Source organism: Salvelinus namaycush, chromosome 25, assembly GCF_016432855.1.
Source record: "Salvelinus namaycush isolate Seneca chromosome 25, SaNama_1.0, whole genome shotgun sequence".
NCBI classification, from domain to species: domain Eukaryota; kingdom Metazoa; phylum Chordata; class Actinopteri; order Salmoniformes; family Salmonidae; genus Salvelinus; species Salvelinus namaycush.
In genome coordinates this window covers 24,976,840-25,004,286 of record NC_052331.1, presented here as the reverse complement: position 1 = coordinate 25,004,286, position 27,447 = coordinate 24,976,840, and the positions used below count along the sequence as shown (strand labels likewise).

Here is a 27,447-nt window from a genome sequence, read left to right as displayed (position 1 = left end):
CTCATCTTGATTGAATAGTGCATTGTTGCAAAAGAGCTTTGCGAGTAAGCATTTCACTGTACTGTTTACACCTGTTGTATCCTGTGTACATGACAAATAAACATAGAAACTTGAAACACATGTATGTCGTGAGTGTGAGGGAATTTGGCTAGAGAAAATTGTCTGGATTGCTTCTGTGCACTCTGACTTAACCATAACGAATATGTAGTCCTGAAGGGTATACTATAAAACAGGATCAATGAGTTAGCTAGCTAACTTCGAGAAACAACCAGAAATAACTATTGATATTCTGATTCAATAAGAAAGCTAAAGTTCTATGTGTGTTTTTGATTGAGTCAATTAGGCCATGCCAATGTCAAGCTTTTCTCAACTAAAAATCGAAACAGCCTCCTGAGTGGAGCAGCGGTCTAAGGCACTGCATTGCAGTGCTGAGGTGCCACTAGAGCCTGGGGTTTGATCCCAGGCTGTGTCACAGCCAGACGTGACCAGGAGCCCCATAGGGCTGGGCATAATTTCAGGAATGTCCAAAATATGTGCAATAAAGTATCAGGAGCCTGCTTACATCAGTCACATGTGGGATCTATTTCTTGGATAATTTTTCCTTTGACCAATTCGGGCGATTAACTATTTTAAAATGAATTACAGCATGTCTTAGATTACGAATGTATTCTCTGAAGCATACTCTGTTGTTCACCTATATCCTCTTCCCATTGGTTCTTAAGAGAGTCCAGGGACTTCAGATTGTGCAAATGTAATAACATATAGACAAAACCTATGCTCCCTTTGATATAAGGATTCACTTTAAAAGCAGTCTAGAAGGGATGTGTAGATGTGATGGGAAGTGACTAGAGTGTGAAGATACAAAACTACACAGTACCTAACCTAAAGAAATGGGATCTGGAAATATTGAACTTTTTTACTACCTGTTGAAAAGATGCAAAATTCATATCAATGTACAAATTGTTTAGTGAGGAGATCCCTTTTCCAGGCCAGATATGAAACGCCCTGTCTACTAATGGTGGAGAGAATGTATGGTTGTTAAATAACGGGGCAGAAGTTGAAAATTCACTGAGAGCAAACGATCGCCTTAACCATTTCCTGATTTTTTTGAGAATGTTTCACAAACTAGCCCGGCTAGTTTTGAGTAGAGTAAGGCAGCTAATGAGGTGGGGTCATATAGATTTCATCCTAAGGTCAACCATTTATGGCCTGCAACATGAGGAATTTCTGTCATCAATCTATAATGATTATTATATTAGCTGCCCAGTAATAATATTGAAAGTTTGGAAGTGCTAGACCACCCTGGGGGCGAGATCTCTGCAATAGGCTTTTACGTATCCGAGGGTTTTTCTTGTACCAGATAGAAAAGCGAGCTGTGTGTTTGGCCTCTCCCGAGCCAGTTGGTGAGTTGCAGCGATGAGACAAGATCGTAACTGGATATTTAAATATATATATATTTTACCTTTATTTAACTAGGCAAGTCAGTTAAGAAAGAAATCTTATTTTCAATGATGGCCTAAGAAAAGTGGGTTAACTGCCTTGTTCAGGGGCAGAACGACTGATTTTTACCTTGTCAGCTCGGGGATTCGATCTAACAACCTTTCGGTTACTCGTCCAACGCTAGGCTACCTGCCGCCCCATCACGAAATTGCGGAGAAAAATATGGTAAAATTACAAGTTATTTCAGAATATTTAAGTAAATTAGCTGGCTAACTCCTTGATCCTGCTTTGTAGTATACATACCCCTCCACTTCTATTTCCTCCACTGTGCAGTCATATACAGTAACAATACAGTAGCCCAAAGATAAACCTGTTTCCCTTTTAGCAATCCTTCACCTACACCTGTTGAGTTACTCACTTAAGCACCCCTTTTGTAGTCTCCTTGCATTGAATACCATTTACCCTTTCAAACATTCAGTATTACAAAGTATTTCTTTGTAATTTTTGGAGAAATTATCATTGTAGTACTGGGGAGCAAGTAAGCTACAGAATGTGAATCTGGCCCTGAGAAACATGAGAGCAGGGACATCTAGTGGCTCAAAGAGAACATTGCACGTTCTGAGAGTATAACAGTATTAAAATAGTTTTTTTGCGGACAGACAGTTTTGACAGTAATTTACTCTCGTTAGTATTTTCCCTGTTACAATTGCACCCATACACCTATAAACACATAGTACATTAAACGTTATATTCATGTATTTCCTCTTTCCACAAGCAATCGTATTGCTTGATATTTATTTCCACACAAAACAGACAACACCATCTCACAGACTAAAATGATTGAATGCTAATAGTAATGCAGAAGTACTTTCTATCTAGATCATTGAATGTCAAATGTAAGAGTAATTTATATTTTTATTAAAGTGAGTCAATTGGCAATTTTAGAATAATCTAATTGGTCTTTGCCTGTTTTCTGACAACTGGGTGATAAAAGACTGAACAATTCATTTAACACTATCCTCATATCACGGCACCAAAGTAATGGTCAGCCTTGCAAGACTCGAAGCAAGGCTGAACTACGACACAAAGAAAAGGACACAATTCTGAGTGAATGAAACGCCACAACATTTTATTTTATTTCACAAGCTGCTGTTACTTATGAATAGCCACCATGCGCGCGCACGCACGCACGCACACACACACACACAGCTAAACTGTTTCATGTTATGAGATGTGTACTAGTGGAGCTCTTCTTATTAAAATGAACCTATTTTACCACATAAAATATCATTAGGTAGGTAACGAAAGTTTTACTAAAGCTTTTACACTGTTTATTTCTACTGCTAAGTTTGTATGATGTAATGAGGGTATGCGTCTCAAATTGCACCTTATTCCCTTTGTAACGCATTACATACGGAATAGGGTGCCATTTGGGAAACAAGCAAGCACTGTACTCCATTGAAATGAACACAGGACCACATGTACATGACCAGCTGAGAAAACCATGAGACTGAAATGTAAATAAATTCATGAAGAAAGTGATGATAAACATGGTCAACTAGCTATGCATGGTGGCTCAGGAGGTCAGCCAGTCTGTTTGTGCTACCATGCCAACTCCTTTTCATTCATTGTCATGCCAAACGAGCAATGAAGTTGGCAAGCGCACAAACAGATCTGGCACCAGGCTAGACTTCACATTCACAGGCCATACATCTTTGATATTTCAAACAAATTTGTTTCACTTAAATCACGGATGACAATCCTGGACAGCTACGGTCCAAGAGACATCTCTTATTATACCAACCCATGTAACAGATTACTATAGTCACTTAATCAATGACTCTAGTACTACATCATGTGGTATTAGTCATGCATAGAACTGCACAACCACATCTGCAGTAGCCTATTTTCAGTGCCAATCTGTTTGTGCCATCATGTCAACTCCTTGTCACTTACAGTAGTGTCATGTTTGGCTTGACAATGACCAATGGAGTTGGTAAGAGCACAAACGGACGTGGGACCAGGCTAGGAGTAACCTTTAAGACATCCCTGATGTAAACGATACATGAGAAAGACTACATGCAAACCACTATAGATTAAAACAACAATACTTCAGCCAATGAAACCAAAGAGATCCAACTGATTTTAACTGCACAGGATGAAGAACTAGTGGAAATGAAAAGATCACCTCAAAGTTAAAAGGATAATAAAATATGCAGCAGGAATACACCATTAAGCCAAATAGGCCACTTTGAATAGAGATGATTACATTTAATTTTCTCCAGATGTGAAATTTATTGTGGAAGGAAAATTACGCTCACTTAGAACCGTGAGCCTACACCTGGAACCACTTTATTTTGTCACAATAACGATTCCATAATGGGATAAAAGATGTTCAACGTGACTTCTTGTATAAATATCAATAGTCAATATGTTGTTACAAGTTGGCAAAACACAAAGCATATCCAAGTCTCTACAGAAGCATTTACGACTGCAATAAAGCTGGCTTTTCTCATGAGATAGATACATCATTTTGTATAATTAGTCTGCGTAAGTGCAGGAATGTAACCAAGTCAACTGTGCTGCCTGCCAAGTGACTCTCACAGACAATTACACTCAAAATGTTTTCAAGTTCAACATTGATTCTCTTTCTCTAAAAAACAGACACAGCTACTTTATGACATCACACTTACCTCAAACATATAATAATCTCTTCTTCTTTTAGTTTTCTACGCAGAAATTAACGCCATGATCACTGAGCACACCAAGCATGTTAGAGCTATTGCATTAGAACGCTCTTAGAGATCCCACTTACGCAAGGAAGTACCGCGTGGTAACAAATTACTGACCTATATATCCCTGTAACAGGTTCAATACTGACTAATTCTAAGAAACACTTCACATATTATTGTTTGTAAACTCTACAGCAATTTCATGACGTCTTACTTTCTAAGACTCATTTATGATTATTACACACGAATGAAGTGCCTATTAAAACGGTGAAGATGATCAACCTCAACATGAATGAAGTGCCTATTAAAACGGTGAAGACGATCAACCTCAACCTGAATGAAGTGCCTATTAAAATGGTGAAGACGATCAACCTCAACCTGAATGAAGTGCCTATTAAAATGGTGAAGACGATCAACCTCAACCTGAATGAAGTGCCTATTAAAACGGTGAAGACGATCAACCTCAACCTGAATGAAGTGCCTATTAAAATGGTGAAGACGATCAACCTCAACCTGAATGAAGTGCCTATTAAAATGGTGAAGACGATCAACCTCAACCTGAATGAAGTGCCTATTAAAATGGTGAAGACGATCAACCTCAACCTGAATGAAGTGCCTATTAAAATGGTGAAGACGATCAACCTCAACATGAATGAAGTGCCTATTAAAATGGTGAAGACGATCAACCTCAACCTGAATGAAGTGCCTATTAAAATGGTGAAGACGATCAACCTCAACATGAATGAAGTGCCTATTAAAATGGTGAAGACGATCAACCTCAACCTGAATGAAGTGCCTATTAAAATGGTGAAGACGATCAACCTCAACCTGAATGAAGTGCCTATTAAAATGGTGAAGACGATCAACCTCAACATGAATGAAGTGCCTATTAAAATGGTGAAGACGATCAACCTCAACCTGAATGAAGTGCCTATTAAAATGGTGAAGACGATCAACCTCAACCTGAATGAAGTGCCTATTAAAATGGTGAAGACGATCAACCTCAACCTGAATGAAGTGCCTATTAAAATGGTGAAGACGATCAACCTCAACCTGAATGAAGTGCCTATTAAAACGGTGAAGACGATCAACCTCAACCTGAATGAAGTGCCTATTAAAATGGTGAAGACGATCAACCTCAACCTCTAAACATGGGGTGTTTACACAATTTAATCCACTGGTACAACATACTGTCTAGGACTCAAGAGTAGGATTCTGTCAAGTCTGTACAAAAGCTGCAATGGTATTTTGGCTAAAACAGTTTTTAACAACAAATACAATTGTAACAGCTATTGGTTCTAAAAGGTGCATGACAGAGCCACTTGAACACTGTACCTTAGCAGCTCTGCATGTTCCTTATTCAGTGCTCAGTTGATCACCAATAGATGGTCAAAGTATGGCTCTGCCGAAATGGCACAGAGATATGCAGTAGCTTGGCTAGCTGTACTTCTGAGCGGTTGAGGTGGATTCGAAAGTAGATGTGTGGCATTTCAGTACTAACACAAGTCTCCATGAAATGCTGCTCATTATCAACGAGGCTACACCATCAAAAAGGTGCCTGACCTATTCTGAACTGAAAATTAGGGTGCCTACAATATCCCCCCGTACCTTCTTTATGTCAGTGCTATTTATCTTCAGAAGGAAAGTCATGAATAAACTGATCAAAACAAGCCCAACAACAAAGCAGAGAGTAGTCTTTTACATTTTCTGTACATACATGGGCAAGTTTGAAAACCACCACACACCATCACACATGTATGTAGTACGGTATGTATATTCAAACTATGCAGACCAGACTGACCGCATTTGGAGTGTGAGAAGAACATGAATACTTGACACAGAGAGAGAGTGGTCCTCGATCGATCTTCTCCCCTCCCTGCCTGAGGGTGGTGACATCTAACTGAACTGACCAGGGATCAGCTCTTAACATGGGGTTCAGTGGGCCAGGCGGATGGCTCAGGGCTGACACACAAGAAAACAATACGATGACATTTACATTTTGTAAATCACATCCCCCTTTCAGATATGTATAGAAAAAAGAAGTAATGTAAAAAAAAAATATATATAAATATATACAGTTGCAAATAACACAGAGGCGGTTTCGCAGGCACAGATTAAGCCTAGTCCTGAAGTATAAAGCACCTTCTATGGAAATTCCCCATTGAGTCTAGGACTACCAACAAAAAAACATAAGATAGTAAGTGAGGGGGAAAACAAACCTGTCTGGGCTGGGCTCACTTCTCCTGCAGCAGAGCTGGGATGTTGATGTTCCATCCAATGGCCTGCCTGTCAAAGCCACAGCTGAACAGGTTACAGGAGGAGTTGTCTTCACACCAGGCTGAGCAGCACACCATGCGCCGGTGGCCCTGTGAAGCAACAGCCACATTAGTACACTAAAGGGTATACTACAAAGCAGGATCAATGAATTAGCCAGTTACCTTTGATAAACAACCAGAAATAACTGTCGATTTTCTGGTTCATTAAGAAAGCTAAACGTACATTACCAGTCAAAAGTTTGGATACCTACTCATTCATGGGTTTTTCTTTATTTTTACTATTTTCTACTTTGTAGAATAATAGCAAAGACATCAAAACTATGAAATAACACATATGGAATCATGTAGTAACCAAAAAAGGTTAAACAAATAAAAATATGTTTTAGATTCTTCAAAGTAGCCACCCATTGCCTTGACAGCTTTGCACACTTGTGGTGTTCTCTCAACCAGCATCACCTGGAATGCTTTTCCAACAGTTTTGAAGGAGTTTCCACATATGTTGAGCACCTGTTGGCTGCTTTTCCTTGACTCTGTGGTCCAACTCATCCCAAACCATCTCAATTGGGTTGAGGTCTGATGATTGTGGAAGCCAGGCCATCTGATACAGCACTCCATCACTCTCCTTCTTAGTCAAATAACCCTTACACAGCCTGGAGGTGTGTTGGGTCATTGTCCTGTTGAAAAAACAAATGATAGTCCCACTAAGCGCAAACCAGATGGGATGGCGTATCGCTGCAGAATGCTGTGGTAGCCATGCTGGTTAAGTATGCTTAATTTTAAAAATTTTATTTAACCATGTAGGCTAGTTGAGACAAGTTCTCATTTACAACTGCGACCTGGCCAAGATAAAGCAAAGCAGTGCGACACAAACAACAACACAGAGTTACACATGGAATAAATAAGCGTACAGTCAATAACACAATAGAAAAAAGAAAGTCTATATACAGTATGTGCAAATGGCATGAGGAGGTAAGGCAATAAATAGGCCATAGTAGCAAGTAATAACAATTTAGCAAATTAACACTGGAGTGATAGATGTGCAGATGATGATGTGCAGATGATGATGTGCAAGTAGAAATACTGGTGTGCAAAAGAGCAGAAAAGTAAATAAATACAATATGGGAATGAGGTATGTAGATTGGATGGGCTATTTACAGATGGACTACGTACAGCTGCAGCGATCGGTTAGCTGCTCAGATAGCTGATGTTTAAATTTAGTAAGGGAAATATAAGTCTCCAGCTTCAGCGATTTTTGCAATTCCTTCCAGTTATTGGCAGCAGAGAACTGGAAGGAAAGGCAGCCACATAAGTGTTGGGGATGACCAGTGAGATATACCTGCTGGAGCGTGTGCTATGGGTGGGTGTTGTTATCATGACCACTGAGCTGAGATAAGGCGGAGCTTTACCTAGCAAAGACTTATAGATGAACTGTAGCCAGTGGGTCTGGCGACGAATAGAGCCGACTAGAGCATACAGGTCACAGTGGTGGGTGGTATATGGGGCTTTGGTGACAAAACAGATGGCACTGTGATAGACTGCATCCAGTTTGCTGAGCAGAGTGTTGGAGGCTATTTTGTAAATGACATCACCGAAGTCGAGGATCGGTAGGATAGTCAGTTTGTTTTACCAGGGTATGTTTGGCGGCGTGAGTGAAGGAGGATTTGTTGCGAAACAGAAAGCCGATTCTAGACTTAATTTTGGATTGGAGATGTTAAATATGAGTCTGGAAGGAGAGTTTACAGTCTAGCCAGACACCTAGGTATTTGTAGTTGTCCACATATTCTAAGTCAGTACCGTCCAGAGTAGTGATGCTAGTCGGGCGGGTGGGCGCGGGCAGCGAATGGTTGAAAAGCATACATTTAGTTTTACTAGCATTTAAGGAGGCCACGGAAGGAGTGTTGTATGGCATTGTAGCTCGTTTGGAAGTTTGTTAACACAGTGTCCAAAGAAGGGCCAGATGTATACAGAATGGTGTCGTCTGCGTAGAGGTGGATCAGAGAATCACCAGCAGCAAGAGCGACATCATTGATGTATACAGAGAAAAGAGTCGGCCCAAGAATTGAACCCTGTGGTACCCCCATAGAGATTGCCAGAGGTCCGGACAACAGGCCCTCCGATTTGACACACTGAACTCTCTCTGAGAAGTAGTTGGTGAACCAGGGAGGCAGTCATTTGAGAAACCAAGGCTGTGGAGTCTGCCGATAAGAATACAGTGATTGAGAGAGTCGAAAGCCTTGGCCAGGTCAATGAAGACAGCTGCACAGTACAATCTTTAATCAATGGCGGTTATGATATCGTTTAGTACCTTGAGCGTGGCTGAGGTGCACCCGTGACCAGCTCGGAAACTGGATTGCACAGCAGAGAAGGTACGGTGGGATTTGAAATGGTCAGTGATCTGTTTATTAACTTGGCTTTCGAAGACTTTAGAAAGACAGGGCAGGATGGATATAGGTCTATAACAGTTTGGGTCTAGAGTGTCACCCCCTTTGAAGAGGGGGATGACCGCGGCAGCGTTCCAATCTTTAGGGATCTTGGACGATACGAAAGAGAGGTTGAACAGACTGGTAATAGGGGTTGCAACAATGGCGGTGGATAATTTTAGAAAGAGAGGGTCCAGATTGTCTAGCCTAGCTGATTTGTACGGATCCAGGTTTTGCAGATCTTTCAGAACATCTGCTATCTGGATTTGGGTGAAGGAGAAGCTGGGGAGGCTTGGGCAAGTAGCTGCGGGGGGTGCGGAGCTGTTGTCCGGGGTTGTGGTAGCCAGATGGAAAGCATGGCTAGCCGTAGAGAAATGCTTATTGAAATTCTCGATTATCGTGGATTTATCAGTGGTGACCGTGTTACCTAGCCTCAGAGCAGTGGGCAGCTGGGAGGAGGTGCTCTTGTTCTCCATGGACTTTACAGTGTCCCAAAACTTTTTGGAGTTCGAGCTACAGGATGCAAATTTCAGTTTGAAAAAGCTGGTAATAGGGGTTGCAGCAATGGCGGTGGATAATTTTAGAAAGAGAGGGTTTGCTTTCCTGACTGACTGCGTGTATTGGTTCCCGACTTCCCTGAACAGTTGCATATCACGGGGAATATTCGATGCTATTGCAGTCCGCCACAGGATGTTTTTGTGCTGTTCGAGGGCAGTCAGGTCTGGAGTGAACCAAGGGCTATATCTGTTCTTAGTTCTCCATTTTTTGAAAGGGGCATGCTTATTTAAGATGGTGAGGAAATTACTTTTAAAGATGACCAGGCATCCTTGACTGACGGGATGAGGTTAATATCCTTCCAGGATACCCGGGCCAGGTCGATTAGAAAGGCCTGCTCACAGAAGTGTTTTAGGGAGCGTTTGATAGTGATGAGGGGTGGTCATTTAACCGCGGACCCATAGCGGATGCAGGCAATGAGGCAGTGATCGCTGAGATCCTGATTGAAAACAGCAGAGGTGTATTTGGAGGGCAAGTTGGTCAGGATAATATCCATGAGGGTGCCCATGTTTACAGATTTAGGGTTGTACCTGGTGGGTTCCTTGATCATTTATGTGAGATTGAGGGCATCTATCTTAGATTGCAGGACTGCCGGGGTGTTAAGCATATCCCAGTTTAGGTCACCTAAAAGAACGAACTCTGAAGATAGATGAGGGCAATCAATTCACATATGGTGTCCAGGGCACAGCTGGGAGCTGAGGGGGGTCTTTAACAGGCGGCAACAGTGAGAGACTTTTATTTCTGGAGAGATTCATTTTTAAAATTAGAAGCTCGAACTGTTTGGGCATAGACCTGGAAAGTATGACAGAACTTTGCAAGCTATCTCTGCAGTTGATTGCAACTCCTCCCGCTTTGGCAGTTCTATCTTGACAGAAAATGTTGTAGTTGGGGACGGAAATCTCCGAATTTTTGGTGGCCTTCCTAAGCCAGGATTCAGACACGGCAAGGACATCAGGGTTGGCGGAGTGTGCTATAGCAGTGAATAAAACAAACCTAGGGAGGAGGCTTCTGATGTTAACATGCATGAAACCAAGGCTTTTTCAGTTACAGAAGTCAATAAATGAGTGTGCCTGGGGACACGCAGGGCCTGGGTTAACCTCCACATCCCCCGAGGAACAGAGGAGGAGTAGGATGAGGGTACGGCTAAAGCCTATCAAAACTGGTCGTCTAGTGCGTTGGGGACAAAGAATAAAAGGAGCAGATTTCTGGGCGTGGTAGAATAGATTCAGGGCATAATGTACAGACGGGTATGGTGGGGTGCGGGTACAGTGTAAGAAAACCCAGGCATTTTGTGACGATAAGAGAGGTTGCATCTCTGGACGTACTAGTTATGCTGGGTGAGGTCACCGCATGTGTGGGAGGTGGGACAAAGGAGGTATCTGAGGCATGTTGAGTGGGACTAGGGGCTCCGCAGTAAACTAAAAACAATGATAACTATCCTAAACAACAATATACATACAAGGCATATTGACATTTGAGAGAGACATAAAGCGAGGCATAAAGCAATCACAGGTGTTGATTGGGAGAGCTATCTAAGACAACAACGGGTAAGACAACAGCAGCTAATCAGCCAAGACAATAACAGGTAAAATGGCGATGAATGGGCAGAGGGGGTCAATTAACTACACATAGGGCCTAAGTTCGAGGCTGGGGCCGTCAGATGAACAAAAATGAATTCTAAATAAATCACAGACAGTGTCACCAACAAAGCACCCCCACAGCAAAACACCTCCTCCATGCGTCACGGTGGGAACCACACATGCGGAGATCATCTGTTCACCTACTCCGCGTCTCTACCTCAAATTTGGACTCAGACCAAAAGGACAGATTTTCCACCAGTCTAATCTCCATTGCTCATGTTTCTTGGCCCAATCAAGTCTCTTCTTATTATTGGTGTCCTTTAGTAGTAGTTTCTTTGCAGCAATTTAACCATGAAGGCCTGATTCACGCAGTCTCCTCTGAACAGTTGATGTTGAGAAGTGTCTGTTACTTGAACTCTGAAGCATTTATTTGGGCTGCAATTTCTGAGGCTCCAATGAACTTATCCTCTGCATCAGAGGTAACTCTGGGTCTTCCTTTCCTGTGGTGGTCCTCATGAGAGCCAGTTTCATCATAGCACTTAATTGTTTTTGCTACTGCGCAAAAGTTCTTTACATTTTCCGCATTGACTGACCTTCATGTCTTAAAGTAATGATGGACTGTCATTTATCTTTGCTTATTAGAGCTGTTCTTGCCATAATATGGACTTGGTCTTTTACCAAATAGGTAAATATATCTTCTGTATACCAACCCTACCTTGTCACAACACAACTGATTGGCTCAAATGCATTAAGGAGGAAAGAAATTCCACAAATTAACAAGGCACACCTGTTAATAGAAATCCATTCCAGGTGACAACCTCATGAAGCTGGTTGAGAGAACGCCAAGAGTGTGCAAAGCTGTCATCAAGACAAAGGGTGGCTACTTCGAAGAATCTCAAATATAAAATGTTTGATTTGTTTAACACTTTTTTGGTTACTACATGATTCCATGTGTTATTTCAAAGTTTGATGTCTTCACTATATTCTACAATGTTGAAAATAGTAAAAATAAAGAAAAACCCTGGAATGAGTAGGTGGGTCAAAACTTCTGACTGGTACTGTATATACACACAGTGTACAAAACATTTTGGGGCGCTGGGGGGCGCCTCAGCCTCAATTCGTTGGGGCATGGACTCTACAAGGTGTCGAAAGCGTTCCACAGGGATGCTGGCCCATGCGGACTCCAATTCTTCCCACAGTTGTGTCACGTTGGCTGGATGTCCTTTGGGTGGTGAACCATTCTTGACACACACGAGAAACTGTTGAGTGTGTAAAACCCAGCAGTGTTGCAGTTCTTGACACACTCAAACCAGTGTACCTGGCACTTACTACCATTCTCCGTTCAAAAGCAGTTAAATATTTTGTCTTGCCCATTCACCCTCAATGGCACACATACACAATCCATGTCTTAAGGCTTAAAAATCCTTCTTTAACCTGTCTCCTCCCCTTCATCTACACTGAAGTGGATTTAACAAGTGACATCAATAAGGGATTATAGCTTTCACCTGGATTCACCTGGTCAGTCTGTCATGGAAAGAGCAGTTGTTCCTAATGTTTTGGGTTGTTGAGTCAATTAGACCAAGCTCATTTCAAGTAAAAAATGTTTGTTTTTTTAAAGTTAGCTGGCTAACTACTTGATCCAACTTTGTAGTTGTCCAATAAAATCTGCTTGTTTTTTTTGTCAACATTTTTGGTTATGGTGCAAAAGATTTTGCTACGTTGTAAACTAATGAATATGATCCTGACTTATGTGCTATGATATAAATATCCAGCCCAATCTATAGATCAGTAAAACCACTACAGATGCAGATTACACTGGAAATATACTAGATGAAAAATAGTATGTATTTGCTGCCTCTGTGTGTTGGTGCTGGTTACCTGTCTGTTGCTGTGTGGGAGTCGAGCCAGCCGCACTCCTGACATGTCAAACAGCCGAACTTGTCGATTGTCGTGAGGAAGAGCAATGATTCTTTGACTCACCGACACGCTTATCCTGTAAGAAGTAGTTCAAAGTACAGTAAAAAGTTAGGCTTCAAAACACGCATTTTTATTGAACCTTCTAAAAACAAAATTCCCAGTGACATATTTAGATTATTTGGCTCACTGACATGCTCATCCTGAAAGGGGTTAAAAAATATAATATAAATTCTTAAATACCAGTCTTGACAGGTTCAAACCAATACTTGCCTACTATCTCAATTTGAAAGTCCTCGCTCTCACCTATTGACTGCAGAGTCTGTGCGGATTGTAGCTATGGGTGACCTCATGTTCTTGAGGTCCCAGACCTTGACGGTGCGATCGTCACTCCCAGACACCACATTGTCCCCCACAGTGAACACTGCTGATGTCACCGTGCTGGAGACGCATGACATGGCGGAAGAGAGTCATTCAAAACAGTCATTCACGTGCTTTCCTTGCTCTTTGGGGCTTAGGCCAGATTACTGGAAAGCACTTAGTGAGAACTGTTGACGTTAAAAGGGCTTTATGAAATGAATGAGATTGAAGTTGACTGAATCAACCACACACTGATGTTGTCCTAGTGAGGGAACCCTGACAACTAATATCCTAGGAAATGTTGACACTTAATAGTATTACAGTTAGCTAGGGTTGCAAAGGGAAGGTACAGTGGGGAGAACAAGTATTTGATACACTGCCGATTTTGCAGGTTTTCCTACTTACAAAGCATGTAGAGGTCTGTAATTTTTATCATAGGTACACTTCAACTGTGAGAGACGGAATCTAAAACAAAAATCCAGAAAATCACATTGTATGATTTTTAAGTAATTAATTTGCATTTTATTGCATGACATAAGTATTTATTCACCTACCAACCAGTAAGAATTCCGGCTCTCACAGACCTGTTAGTTTACCAATAAACTAACAAAATTTTGGTAACTTTCAAGGACTTTATGTAATTTACAACAAGACATCTAGTGGCCCTTTTGGGTAATTCAGATTATCACAGGTGTCTAATTATATCTGACCCTTTGTGTGGCCTTATCACATTTAAATATATGAAATAATTAAATAAAATGATTAAAAAATTGAATGACAAAGCTGTAAAACATTATCCTAAATATAAACCAACTTAGTGAATATCATTGGTGTTTAATATTTTTTATTTAACTAGGCAAGGGTTATATATAGGCAAGGGTTTCAGCATGAAATATCTTTCTTTTACATTTATTTTACTATGTCAGTATGTATTTGTTGTCAATATTTTGGCGCCAAACTGGAGGCAGTTGCGAAGAAAAGTCAATAGTTGGAAGAGTTGCAGAGTTAATTGAAAATAATGCCATTGTTGATTAGATGCTTTTTTCATTAATTAGGCTGTTTTCTCTTGGACCATATGGTCAATCTTCTAGAAACTCATGAACAATATGCATACAGATTACTAAAGTTACCATAGATTGCCATCAATTACCTGTTAATTACCCAAATTACAGAAGAATCTGGTAACTTTGGTACATTTCCAGTAGCTTTGCAACCCTAGATACAGTAGATTTGCAGTATGAAAGGAATACCTAGATATTTACTACAACACACAGATGCTGTCTTGGTGGGAATATTTGAGGCCTGAAGGTCACCAGCTACTTCATCCACTTGACTGACTCATGTATCGCGGTATCATTTGTTCTGGATACTAATGGCTGATTAGCTGTGCCCTCATCCGCTACTGTTGGCAGACCAAATCAACCCCCTGTAATCTAAACAGACACATTGATAATGACTGCAAATTAATGTCTAATTAATGTCATTCATATGGGTGGCGAGATGCTTTCTGCATGAATTTTGTAGGGGTGCTAGTGACAGACTGAAAGAGTGGATGAGGGGTCTCTGAGGTCCCACAGGCGGAAGGTGGTGTGTGTGTGCAACTCACTCGGTGTGTCCCTGGAACACGTTGACAGAGTGGATGGAGGGGTCTCTGAAGTCCCACAGACGGAAGGTGGTGTCTCTGGATGAGGTGACCACCAGACGCTGAGTGGGGTGGGTGCAGCAATGGGTCAGCTCCTGGTCGTGGCCTGCACGCGCACACGCACACACGCACAGAGGTGAGGTAGAGACATACGGCAGAGCAAAGAACTGCTGCAGAGAACTCTTAAGGGAACATTGATTATGATTGAAAAGTGATCAGAGGCTCAATGGCAGACATACAATGACAGCAAACAACCTACATCTAATGATTACTCTACAGACACTTAAACCACACATTAAGGGGTGGTTTCCCATAGACATGTTAAGCCTATTCCTGGACTAAAGAGCATTTTCAATAGATATTCTCCATTGCGCTTGCTTTTTAGTCCAGAACTAGGCTTAATCTGTGTCCCAGAAACCGTCCCTAAGAGAACGGCTGGTTTGTACCAGTGAGTGAGTGGACGAGCTCAGAGGTCTCCACATCATACAGGTTGGCAGCCCGATCCCAGGAGGCGGTAACCACCTGCTTGCCCCCCACCAGCCAGTCTGCAGCGATGACAACCCCCTGGTGGCTCCTGAGGGTAGTGGAAGCCATGCGGATGGAGGGACACTCGTTAGGGCCCTCACCGTCCCCGTCAGCCTCGTCCTTATCTGAGAAGTCTATGTCGTCGTCACAGGGCGTCTGCTGTGGAATCGGAGACACACACACACACACACACACACACACACACACACACACACACACACACACACACACACACACACACACACACACACACACACACACACACACACACACACACACACACACATATAGAGATCAGCATTTTGAACAAGACATCTGTAGATGCAGTGGGTTATAAGATATATGGTTTTGAGAAGCTTACACTGATGTCGGCTACAGGCTGTGGGGTGGGCAGCTGCACCATGTACCTCCAGATATGGGCTGTCTGGTCACCAGACGCTGTGGACAGAGCAGAAAGAGGCCTCAAACACCTCCAAACCAATAGACATCTGAACATACAATGGACTAAAATGTGTTTTTCATACAATTGTGGACATTGAGCAAAAGGTCCTTACCTGTAAGAGCCATCTGTTCCGTGGGATGGAACTTGATAGAGTTAACTTGAAAGAGAAAACATAGGAGGTATTTCTTCATATAGTTATTAATGAATAGCCTCCACAATAAAACTTTGGGCCCATCCAAAATCGCACCCTATTCCGTATTTGTATTTATTAGGGATACCCAAGGCAACAGCTACTCTTCCTGGGGTCCAAACACACCAAAGTAACCACATTACATATACAACAACAGATAAAACAGTGAACTATGTTTGTACTGAATGAGCTAAAGATAAAACAGTACACCATATAACATTCCTACACCACCACATGTCCACAACACAAAATGTTCAATACCACCATACAACAATATCACAATGTGTGCATATGCATGTGTCTGTACCTTTGTATGTGTCTCTTCACAGTCCCCGTTGTTCCATAAGGTGTATTTTTTCCTGTTTTTAAAATCTGATTCTACTGCTTGCATCAGTTACCTGATGTGGAATAGAGTTCCATGTAGTCATAGCTCTATGTGGAACTTTGTACCTCCCATAGTCTGTTCTGGACTTCTGGTGGCATGTCTTGTGGGGTATGCATGAGTGTCTGAGCTGTGTGCCAGTAGTTTAAAAACAGACAGCTCAGCACATTCAGCTTGTCAACACCTCTTACAAAAACAAGTAATGATGAAGTCAATCTCTCTTCCACTTTGAGCCATGAGAGATTGACATGCATGCCATTAATGTTAGCTCTGCGTGAACTTTTAAGGGCCAGCCGTGCTGCCTTGTTCTGAGCCAACTGCAATTTTCCCAAGTCCCTCTTTGTGGCACCTGACCACATGACTGAACACTAGTCTAGGTGCGACAAAACTAGGGCCTGTAGGACCTGCCTTGTTGATAGTGTTGTTAAGAAGGCAGAGCAGTGCTTTATTATGGCTAGACTTTTACCCATCTTAGCTACTGTTGTATCAGTATGTTTTGACCATGACAGTTTACAATCCAGGGTTACTCCAAGCAGTTTAGTCACCTCAACTTGCTCAATTTCCACATTATTCATTACAAGACACAGTTGAGGTTTAGGGTTTAGTGAATGATTTGTACAATGCTTTTAGTTTTGGAAATATTTAGGACTAGCTTATTCCTTGCTACCCATTCCGAAACTAACTGCAGCTCTTTGTTAAGCGTTGCAGTCACTTCAGTCGCTGTAGTATCTGATGTGTATAGTGTTGGTTAAGGGCACTGTTGTTTAAGGGCTTGTAAGTAAGCATTTCACGGTAAGGTCTACACTTGTATTCGGCGCATGTGACAAATACAGTTAGATTTTTTTTGAGTCATCATCATACATAGACACACTGTCCTTACTCAAAGCCAGTGGCATGTCGTTAGTAAAGATTTAAAAAAGCAAGGGGCCTAAACAGCTACCCTGGGAAATTCCTGATTCTACCTGGATTATGTTTGAGAGGCTTCCATTAAAGAACACCCTCTATGTTCGGTTAGAAAAGTAACTCTTTATCCACATTATAGCAGGGGGTGTAAAGCCATAACACATACGTGTTTCCAGCAGCAGACTGTGATCAATAATGTCAAAAGCTGACTAACAAAAGTCTAACAAGACAGCCCCCACAATCATTTTATCATCAATTTCTCTCAGCCAATCATCAGTCATTTGTGTAAGTGCTGTGCTTGTTGAGGGTCCTTCCCTTTAAGTGTGCTGAATGTCTGTTGTCAATTTGTTTCCTGTGAAATAGCATTGCATCTGGTCAAACACCATCTTTTCCAGAAGTTTACTAAGTGTTGGTAACAGGCTGATTGGTCGGCTATTTGAGCCAGTAAAGGGGGCTTTACTATTCTTGGGTAGCGGAATGACTTTTGCTTCCCTCCAGGCCTGAGGGCACACACTTTCTAGTAGGCTTAAATTGAAGATGTGGCAAATAGGAGTGGCAATATCGTCTGCTATTATCCTCAGTAAATGTACATCCAGATTGTCAGACCCCAAGATGCTTGTCATTGTTGATAGACAACAAAAAAATCACCTCTCCCACACTGACTTTCAAAATTCAAAAGTACAATTCTTGTCTTTCATAATTTAGTCAGATATACTTGGATGTGTAATGTCAGCGTTTGTTGCTGGCATATAATCCGTAAATTTGCTTTTCTTGACAATTAAAAAGTAAATAAAGTAGTTGGCATTATCAGTGGGTTTTGTGATGAATGAGCCATCTGACTCAATGAATGATGGAGCCGAGTTGGCTTTTTCCCCCAAAAAATTCATTTAAGGTGCTCCAAAGTTTTTTTTTTTTTTACTATCATTCATCTTTGTTTCATAGTATAGTTATTTTTATTTCGTTTAGTCACATGATTTCTTAATTGTAGTATACTACTTTTTACCAGGGCCCCATAGTGCGCTGGTCAAAAGTATTGCACTATATAGGGAATTGGGTGCCATTTGGGATTCTAAATAGGGTACCATTTCAAATTAAATCAAATTTTATTTGTCACATACACATGGTTAGCAGATGTTAATGCAAGTGTAGCGAAATGCTTGTGCTTCTAGTTCCAACCATGCAGTAATATCTAACAAGTAATCTAACCTAACAATTTCACAACAACTACCTTATACACACAAGCGTAAAGGAATGAATCCTGGGGTAACAATGTAAGAAATAACACCTAAAAAAACAAAATACTGCATAGTTTCCTAGGAACGCGAAGCGAGGCGGCCATCTCTGTCGGCGCCGGAAGTAAACATTTGGGACGCTCTCTACGAATCATTTAGACCAGTCACTTTCTTCATGACTACACATAGCATGGATTAAATAAAAACAGTATTTTACCTGATCCTGCATGACCCACATACTTCAGGAGGCACTTCCCAGTCTCGATGCTCCATAGCATGGCACTGTGATCTGTGGACAGACACGTGGTGTACACACACAGTGGCTTAGAACAGTAGGTGTCATTTAGGCCACGCTAGCTTCATACTGTAATCCTTTGAGAGTCTCAAATGGCACCCTATTTCCAATATAAAGCACTACTTTTGACCAGTAGCACTATGGGCCTGGTCAAAAGTATTGCACTAAATAGGGAATAGCGTGCCATTTGGGATACAGATCATGATTAATTCAGCTCGCACTACCATCATACTGTAACCATTGCCAAATTACATTTGCCCCCTCTTAGCGTATTAAAAGCACAATAAGCTCTCCGGTCTGAAGGCAATCATTACTAGACCTTATGATCGCTTAATCACAACCTTAACACACACATGTTGACAGTTAAATGGATTGAATATTAAACCAAAGTCTGCAGTGAATTTTAAAGCGCTATTAGGCTGAAGATTACTGTGACTCACTAACATGATTGTTAGTTTTGGGCCAGGAGGACAATAAGGCCAGCAGCCAAGACATTGGGAAGCACTGTTGCTAGCTAGGCTAGCAAAATTCTAGCTTGCAAAAACTTGACAGAATTTCCAGATTTTCCAGAAATGCTGGTGGGAGGTTTATGTTTCTCTTACTTATTTCCTCCTGATTCCAGGAACCTTACATCTGGGATTTCTATAAAACCAGGGAATTTGGGAAAATCTCCTGGAATTTTGCAACCCTACCACAATGGCATTGGGATGTACTGTAGCGATATACCTGCCGAAGCTGTGCCCAGCACCACGGGCTGTGTCCTGGTGACACTCAGGTCCCATATGCCATCCCTGTGACCTACATACTCCTTGATCAGCTGGCACACGGCTCTGGACGTGGTGGCTTTAAAACTGGAAACGATCTGAAGGGCAGCAGACAGGAGATGGTGTTAACACACAGGGGAATGAAGAGAAGGAAGCATAAATGGAAGCAGGGAGGGACAGCAGCACTGGGTGTGTGGGGGTCACAGGGTCATTAGGGTTCCAAACAGTCAGCATGATACCTCTGCGATGGCTAAGAAGCTTAGGTTGTTTTAGGCTATGTCCAAAATGGCACCATATTCCCTATATAGCGCACTTCTTTAGGGCTCTGATCAAAAATAGTGCACTATATTAGCGAATAGGGTGCCAGTTGGGACACAACGATCATTATTTATTTATTCACATCACCTCAGTATCATGTTGGAGACACAATCAATATGCAGCATTAATTAAAAAAAAAAAATTAAATGCAAAGCTGTGAAAGAAATAAGAGGGGATAAAGAACATATTAAGCAATATAAGGTTAAATAAAACAAAAATACTTCAAATAATAATAGTGAAATGATTATCATCAGTCAGTATCCAGGTGTACATCTAAAATGGAAATAAAACAAGTTGGACTTCGGAGTGGCAGGTGTTTGAAACAAACCACTAAATAAGTTCCCACTGTAAAAGCAAGAGGGCATAAAGTAGCAGGTCAGTTCTCACCAAAATAATTCAACAACATACATAAACAGGGCTGCAAAACTCTAGTAACTTTCCAAAAATTCCCAGGTGTCCCAGAAATCCCAGTTGAAAGATTCCCAGAATCAACATGGAATAACCAAGAAATCCAAAATCCTCAAAACAGATTTCTGGAGAACCAGAATATTGCAACCACATACAAAACACATCAAATCATCCTTGAGAAAACTATGGAAAATAAAGTGTAAATTCAACCCTATGTGAACTTACAGTAAACATATATAGCATACTGGCACAATAGAAGACCAAAATGTTACTCAAAACTTTGATTTGTTAAGTTGCAGGTAGTTTTCAGCGATTGTTAAACCATAGGTTGTTTGTAAGCACAGAACAAGCCAGCAGCACAGCAGCCTATCCACACACAGTAGGAGCAGCTCTGTGTCTCTCAGGGCTGCACAGATAAAACATCTGCAGATACAGTAGCTGAGGGTCTCTCTCAAATAGCACCCTATTTCCTAAATAATGCACTACATTTGACCAGAGCCATTTGGGACACCCCCTGAGGCTTTGGTGCGAGATACATGCGATGGTGTAATACAAAATAAATTAATATCAAATCATTTGAGAAAAAACATTTCAGGACTAACATACATATAGACATTCTATGTTCCCAGGTGTGATTTAATACACAGTTCCTATGAAACAGGATAAGTCACATGCATTTTAAAGGTGTGCATAAACTAAATGAAGAGCTATTAACAGTAAGTCGTGAATGGAGGCCATAGGAAAGATAGCAGTTCAGTTTATACTCAAAGAGCTGTTAAGGATTACAGAACCAATTTAGACGTAACACTGGTGTAACATGCTATATTTAACCATTAGGCAACAGGCAATAGGTAGTGTTTTAGATTCTGCAAAACATTGTTAAATCAGTAGGTAGAAACAGGCCAAATATCTATGGCTCCCTGACCCAGTTTATGGGCTATAGCCTTTTCAGACAGTGAATGGTCTGCAATGAGCATATCAAATTGTTGCTTGTTTTACATCAGTAATCATCAGCATTTCAAGAAAGGATTAGTGTTTGCTTGAGGCCTTCCAAGAGGCATTTCTGAAAATGACATATAGATCATAAATGTTTTAACATAGAATCCAATGAATGCACGGTTTAATAGCATACATTGAACAGAGCAAGCCATCAGCCTAACTTATTGTTTGTAATGTTTGAAAATAATAATAAAAATAGCCATTTAGCAAACGCTTTTATCCAAAGGGACTTACAGTTAAGCGTGTATACATTTTACGTACAGGTGGTCCAAGGAATCGAACCCACTATCCTGGTGTTGCAAGCACCATGCTCTATCAATTGAGCTATAGAGGAATAGGCTAGTTCTTTCTGGTAATGAGATTGTGTGACTGGCTGCAACTGAAAATCAACGGGCTGATGCTCTACGAGGTAAAACCAAGCTGTTCCTAACAGACCATCACACTGTTGCCATGATAGCGGCTACTTCAAAGAAGAGTCTAATTGCAGTAACTGTGGGCGGTTTTTTCTACTAAATGACTAAAATGTAAATGATAGAAAGTGCACAATATCATCGGTCATTGCACTGACTGGGAAACAAAAAAAGGCCCACAAATGCCCTTTCACCTAAAACCATTAGTCATTAAAGGGACACTGCGAGATTCTGGCAATGCTACAGGAAGTCTACTAGGTACGCTAGCGTATGCTACTGTATCTGTAGACTTCAAGGCATTGCGCTAATGCTAGTTAGCACTGGCTCGTGAATCTACCTCAACTTACTTCATACTGCATGCAAAGACATAAAAATGCCAGAATCTCAGAGTATCCCTTTAAGACATTGAAGCTCAAGACATTTCACAGAGATCTTGTCAAACTTTCGGCCTAAGTGCTTGACAGCTTGGAAATCCAATTGAAATGCATTCTAGTGAATGCAGAAACGAACAAAAAACAAAATGCATAGCCTTAATTGCTCTGAAAGCGTTGGTTAGTGAGATATCAATTGGTATCTTTAATATGTCTCACTGAAATTAGTCTAGAAAACAACAAGTCATACATTTCAATCACCAAGTGTCCATGGCTGGGCTGCTCATGCATAGCAGTGGGGGGACACGAAGAACCATATTTTCTGAGCTAAACTATGTAGAATATTGGCCTGTTGCAAACTACATTTCTCTACTTCATCGCAGTTTGGGCTTGATGTGATCTCTACAGAAACTGCACAATGTGCGCATTGAGCTCACAGAAAAAAACTGAAAGAAATCTAATTCAAATAATTTCACCGACTTGAGTCAATTAGTTGTTTTAAAACCCAAAATATAGCCAACATTTCAGTTAAATCGCTCAACACTAGTTGTAGGTACTCAACAATATTAACCCTTTTCTTTTAAACGTCATGCAAGTCAGAGAGAAAGATAAGACATTTTACCTTGCTTGTAGATGCCTTATAAGTGGTCTTCAGTTTTTGTGAAAGTTGACTTGTGCTATGACTTGCTGTGAGTAAAGAGAGAGCACATTATGAGAGCAGAATAAGAAGTTAGAAGTCTCTAATCAAAATATTGTGGATCCCTATCTAATTTTCTTTATTTGGAATTAAGGCCCTTCACAGCAGTATTAACATGTCTTGAACAGAAATAATGCTAAACTTTCTAACTTCAAAGGAAATTCTACTGTCTATAAACCTTTTGTTTTAAGTGCCCCCTTTGTCAAATCTCCCCCATCGATGGTTTGTCCTTCAGCTGTCAAACGATCGTTCAGTGTTTCAATCTCTCTACGTACTGCAAATGAATAGAAATGGGATTATCAAACATATCAATCAACACATTTTCACATATGGTTAGTGGTGTACACAGGGTGAATTCCTACTAAACGACATCCATTCCAATGATGACCACGCATAAAAAGCTATAGAAATGTTATGCACCAATTCGTGTGCTATACTTACACTCAATGTTTTCAATGTAGAGGTTTTCAAACTCCCTCTCAATCTGGCCAAACAGGTCCAGAAGATTGCTTCTCAAAGACAATGGCAATTTGGAATCCTGCAGATGCATAAATGGGGGAGAAATTGATAATATTCATATTTTTTGTAAAATAAGAAAGAAATAACAGAATAATTCACCCTTTGGTTTATAATGAGAGCAAGACTTCAAATTCAAAATGTGTGGGCCCCAGTGCTATAATAGCAAAATATTTAGCATAATATTCCTGCAAGACGACACTGAAAATGTTATCGTTTAATAGTGCTAAGGGTTACAGTCCCCTTAGCACTATTAAATGATAACATTTTCAGTGTCGTCTTGCAGAAATATTATGCTAAATAGTTACACCTATACATATATATATACACAAATATATATACATACATACATACATATATATATATACATACACATATATAAATATACGTATATATATATATATATATCTATATATAGACAAGCTTTAAAATGGATAGTAATTAGCTCAATGATTGGAAGTCTATGGGAACAGCTAGCATGTCATTGCGCTAGTAGCAATGGAGAGATTTGCAATACTGAAAACAGATTTTCTGGATAGGAGCACAGAACATGTTGAATCAAGCTTGCTGTAGATTTAAAGGGATACTTCGGGATTTTTCCGCAGAGTCAGATGAACTTGCGGACACCATTTTTATGTCTCTGTGTCCAGTATGAAAGAAGTTAGAGGTAGTTTTGCGAACTATTGCTAACTAGCGTTAACGTAGACTGTCATTACACTAGCGCAAACTGCACACAGACATAAAAATGGTATATCGGACTCCGAGAAAGTAGTTATTGCCAAAATCCCTTTAATAGAACTGAACGTTTTGGCAAGGGGAAAGGAAATGCATAGTGTGTGAATGAACCTAGGGAGAGAGAACACTACATTACACCTAAACTATTTAGTATGCTATTGAGAAGGTACTCTACATTCTTTTTTTACCCCTTTTTCTCCCCAATTTTGTGGTATCCAATTGGTAGTTACTGTCCTGTCTCATCGCTGCAACTCCCGTACGGACTCGGGAGAGGTGAAGGTCGAGAGCCGTGCGTCCTCCGAAACACAACCCTGCCAAGCCGCACTGCTTCTTGACACAATGCCCACTTAACCCGGAAGCCAGCCGCACCAATGTGTCGGAAGAAACACCGTACACCTGGTGACCATGTTAGAGTGCACCGCGCCCGGACCGCCACAGGAGTCGCTAGTGAGCGATGGGACAAGGACATCCCTGCCGGCCAAACACTCCCCTAACCCGGACGACGCTGGGCCAATTGTACGCCGCCCCATGGGTCTCCCGGCTGCGACAGAGCCTGGACTTGAACCCAGAATCTCTAGTGGCACAGCTAGCACTGTGATGCAGTGCCTTAGACCACTGCGCCACTCGAGAGGCCGATACTCTACATTCTGGCACAGCTGCAGTGTTTCTGAACACCTAACTTACCTCAGGTTTCAAATAGTGACGCAGATTATCAGCAGAGTTAGACTAATCAAAGTAGCCAGAGTAAAAACAAAAGTTTGATTAAGTGGTTTGCCCCATGTCCCGAATAATTTAAGAGAAAGATGAATTATTCCTCTGAAGTAACGATACATGCTACCACAATAATATACAGAAAATAGCTGAAAACATACACTACTATGAAAAAGGCATACTGAAAAAGGCAAGTGGCATTTTACAGTTGATCCCCTTAATTATCTTCTGAGCATGCCCTTAATGATCAGACATAGAATTTATCTTAATCTGTTTGTTCAGTGTTGGAGTGTAGAAAGCCTGAAGACAATTAAGCAATAAAGCCCAAGGGGGTGTGGTATATGGCCAATATACCACGGCTAAGGGCTGTTCTTATACCCTTAGCCGTGGTATATTGGCCATATACCACAAACCCACAAGGTGCCTTTTTGCTATTATAAACTGGTTACCAACTAAATTAGAGCAGCAAAAATGTATGTTTTGTCATACCCGTGGTATATACCACAGCTGTCAGCCAATCAGCATTCATAGCTCGAACCAGCCAGTTTATAATAGCTAACATAGAACTAAGATAATTGAATAAACAATTCCACAAAAATACCTACATTAACTTACTACTTGGATCACAACTGTTTACTAAATCAATGTTAGGCTAATTTATATTTTATGATAGGGGAAAGTATATTTTGGCTGTTGTATCTCATGTAGTCTAATCATATCATTCAACTGAATATGTTCTGTTCTTATAACTGCATCCATACACTTTATATCATATAATTGACTTAACTAAGTGATGTTGAAATAGATTAGCTTGAGTCCACTTGCATCACTTGGTCAGGGACAGAAGAGCACACATTGATTCTGATGGTTAAACAGCACAACAGCATTTCATGCTCTCTAAACTGATGGATCACAGTGTAAAGGGATTAGGCCTACTTTAGACTAGTGAACCTATTGGTTCAAACGACAGGGACATTAATGCACCCAAGATAAGAACACAACTACCACAGACATGTGGATTGCCTCATTCTATTCTATACAATTTTGCAATCTGACAAGGATATCCTGGTTTTTGAACAGATAGGAAAATCTCTCGTCATGTTGACAACATTCAGCCGGATAAAAGCAAATGAAAACTCTACTAATCTGTGTATTGTTCTCATGCTCCCCCCCCCCAGCCCAGTCCTCACCTGTCCCTCCAACATCTCCCTCTGTAAACCTGTGCGCTCCTGCTCTGTGCTGTTGGTCCGGCGGATGGACAGGCTGTGGGACTTGCGCTTCTGCTTGGCCTGGCGAGAGGCTGCACTGCTTCCACTTTCGACAGGCATCCCTACTCATAGACTCCCAACCTTCCTATGTGAAACTGTAAAGGAGGAAGCAGAGTACATGGTTAAAATGATTAGCTATATTAGTTCAGAGCTATTCCAGAGGTCTTTACACAAGGCCCTATCCATACTAAGAGTGTCTTCCTTAGTCAGTATGGCCAAAGATTGTGGTATATCCTGTTGCCTTTGGAGGTGTTCAGGTACACATACCCCACATGCAAACAGTATTTCTCATATTCTCATTCATATCTTTATAGCTCCCAGGGTCATCGTCATTGATTTAAAGAGGACATCTTGAGGACTCTGAGCATGTTACTGTTCTCTGACAGTTACTGGAGTCATCATAAAATAAATGGAATAGCTAAAACGTTACATTAACTTCATATCATGACTGATAACTATGTGATGTCCGCATGTCAATATTGGAATCATGATGCCCTTGAAGGGGAGTGTGAAGGACTGATGTCAGGAAAGAAAACGTTCAACGAATGCCACACAATACATACTAACAAACGTTACTGCAAGTTAACAATTACTGTTGAAGATTAACCTAACACCAAACCCTGTCAAGCCACCCTGCCTGATCCCCTAGTAAGAACGTAGTAAACGTTAGTTAACCAGACAAACTAGCTGTCAAACTACCTAGCCAGCTAGTTATGACGCGAAATAACTCATGTTACCCATCTGACAAATTTTCATTGATATTACTGAGGTGACAGAACGAGGACTGTCTACTATCTAGCTAGCTATTTTGCACAAAATGTACACCCAAATTGACAAAAAAAAAAAAGGTGCGACCTACTACGACGCTAACTAGTTAACTGAATTGACGTATCGAGCTAGTTAGCGAGCTAGCGAATTCGCTAGCAGAAAACCGTGCACATACAATAAAATAAAAATAATAACGTTACATATATACTTACAATACTAGAAATCCAGATATTTGTTCCAAGTCACTCTGAAATTTATTCTGCGATAAACCCATTTGCCATTATCTACGAGAAAAAAAATATTTACTGAGGTTCTTGTTGACGTCTAGCTTCCCTTCTTTTGACAGTCTATGTAGCTACCCACTGTCAAACAGATAGCATCTAACTGACTGGCCGTTTCATCCGGGCCACCGAAGGAAGTTACGCCTACTTCCAGGTTCATTACCCAATTTCTGTTTTTAACACCCCCTTTGGACAAACCCCATGAGTCAAGTAGGACCACAATATTTTTCTCATATACACAAGCTATGATTTTCCTAAAATTGTAGATATATTTATTTTTCATCACACTGGAATTAACAGGCAGCATAAGATA

General features: G+C 40.9%; 1 protein-coding gene across 2 annotated transcripts; it reads right to left on the bottom strand.

The window, feature by feature from the left end:
* Positions 1 to 3,710: 3,710 nt before the first annotated feature.
* LOC120020392 (WD repeat-containing protein 37) lies at positions 3,711 to 27,208 on the bottom strand. 2 transcript variants are annotated; one of them, XM_038964004.1, is made up of 15 exons: positions 27,066 to 27,208; positions 26,008 to 26,180; positions 23,297 to 23,393; positions 23,034 to 23,129; positions 22,781 to 22,845; positions 19,615 to 19,750; positions 18,811 to 18,882; positions 15,999 to 16,043; positions 15,806 to 15,882; positions 15,366 to 15,603; positions 14,884 to 15,025; positions 13,224 to 13,358; positions 12,882 to 12,996; positions 6,392 to 6,538; positions 3,711 to 6,134 (listed from the first exon to the last, which is right to left on the bottom strand). In XM_038964004.1, the coding sequence occupies exons 2-14, from the start codon at positions 26,143 to 26,145 to the stop codon at positions 6,407 to 6,409; spliced, it is 1,488 nt and encodes a 495-aa protein (XP_038819932.1). In that variant the 5' UTR covers positions 26,146 to 26,180; positions 27,066 to 27,208; the 3' UTR covers positions 3,711 to 6,134; positions 6,392 to 6,406. The 2 variants fall into 2 exon arrangements, with proteins under 2 accessions (XP_038819932.1, XP_038819933.1); XM_038964005.1 differs by having other exon boundaries at positions 15,366 to 15,600.
* Positions 27,209 to 27,447: the final 239 nt, after the last annotated feature.

Coding starts and splice junctions, on each gene's coding strand:
- LOC120020392 (XM_038964004.1), bottom strand. CDS start 26,145: ATGCCTGTCGAAAGTGGAAGCAGTGCAGCCTCTCGCCAGGCCAAGCAG. Junction 22,846..23,033: donor GGGGGCACTTAAAACAAAAG/GTTTATAGACAG, acceptor CTTTACTCACAG/CAAGTCATAGCACAAGTCAA. Junction 15,883..15,998: donor GGAACAGATGGCTCTTACAG/GTAAGGACCTTT, acceptor CTCTGTCCACAG/CGTCTGGTGACCAGACAGCC.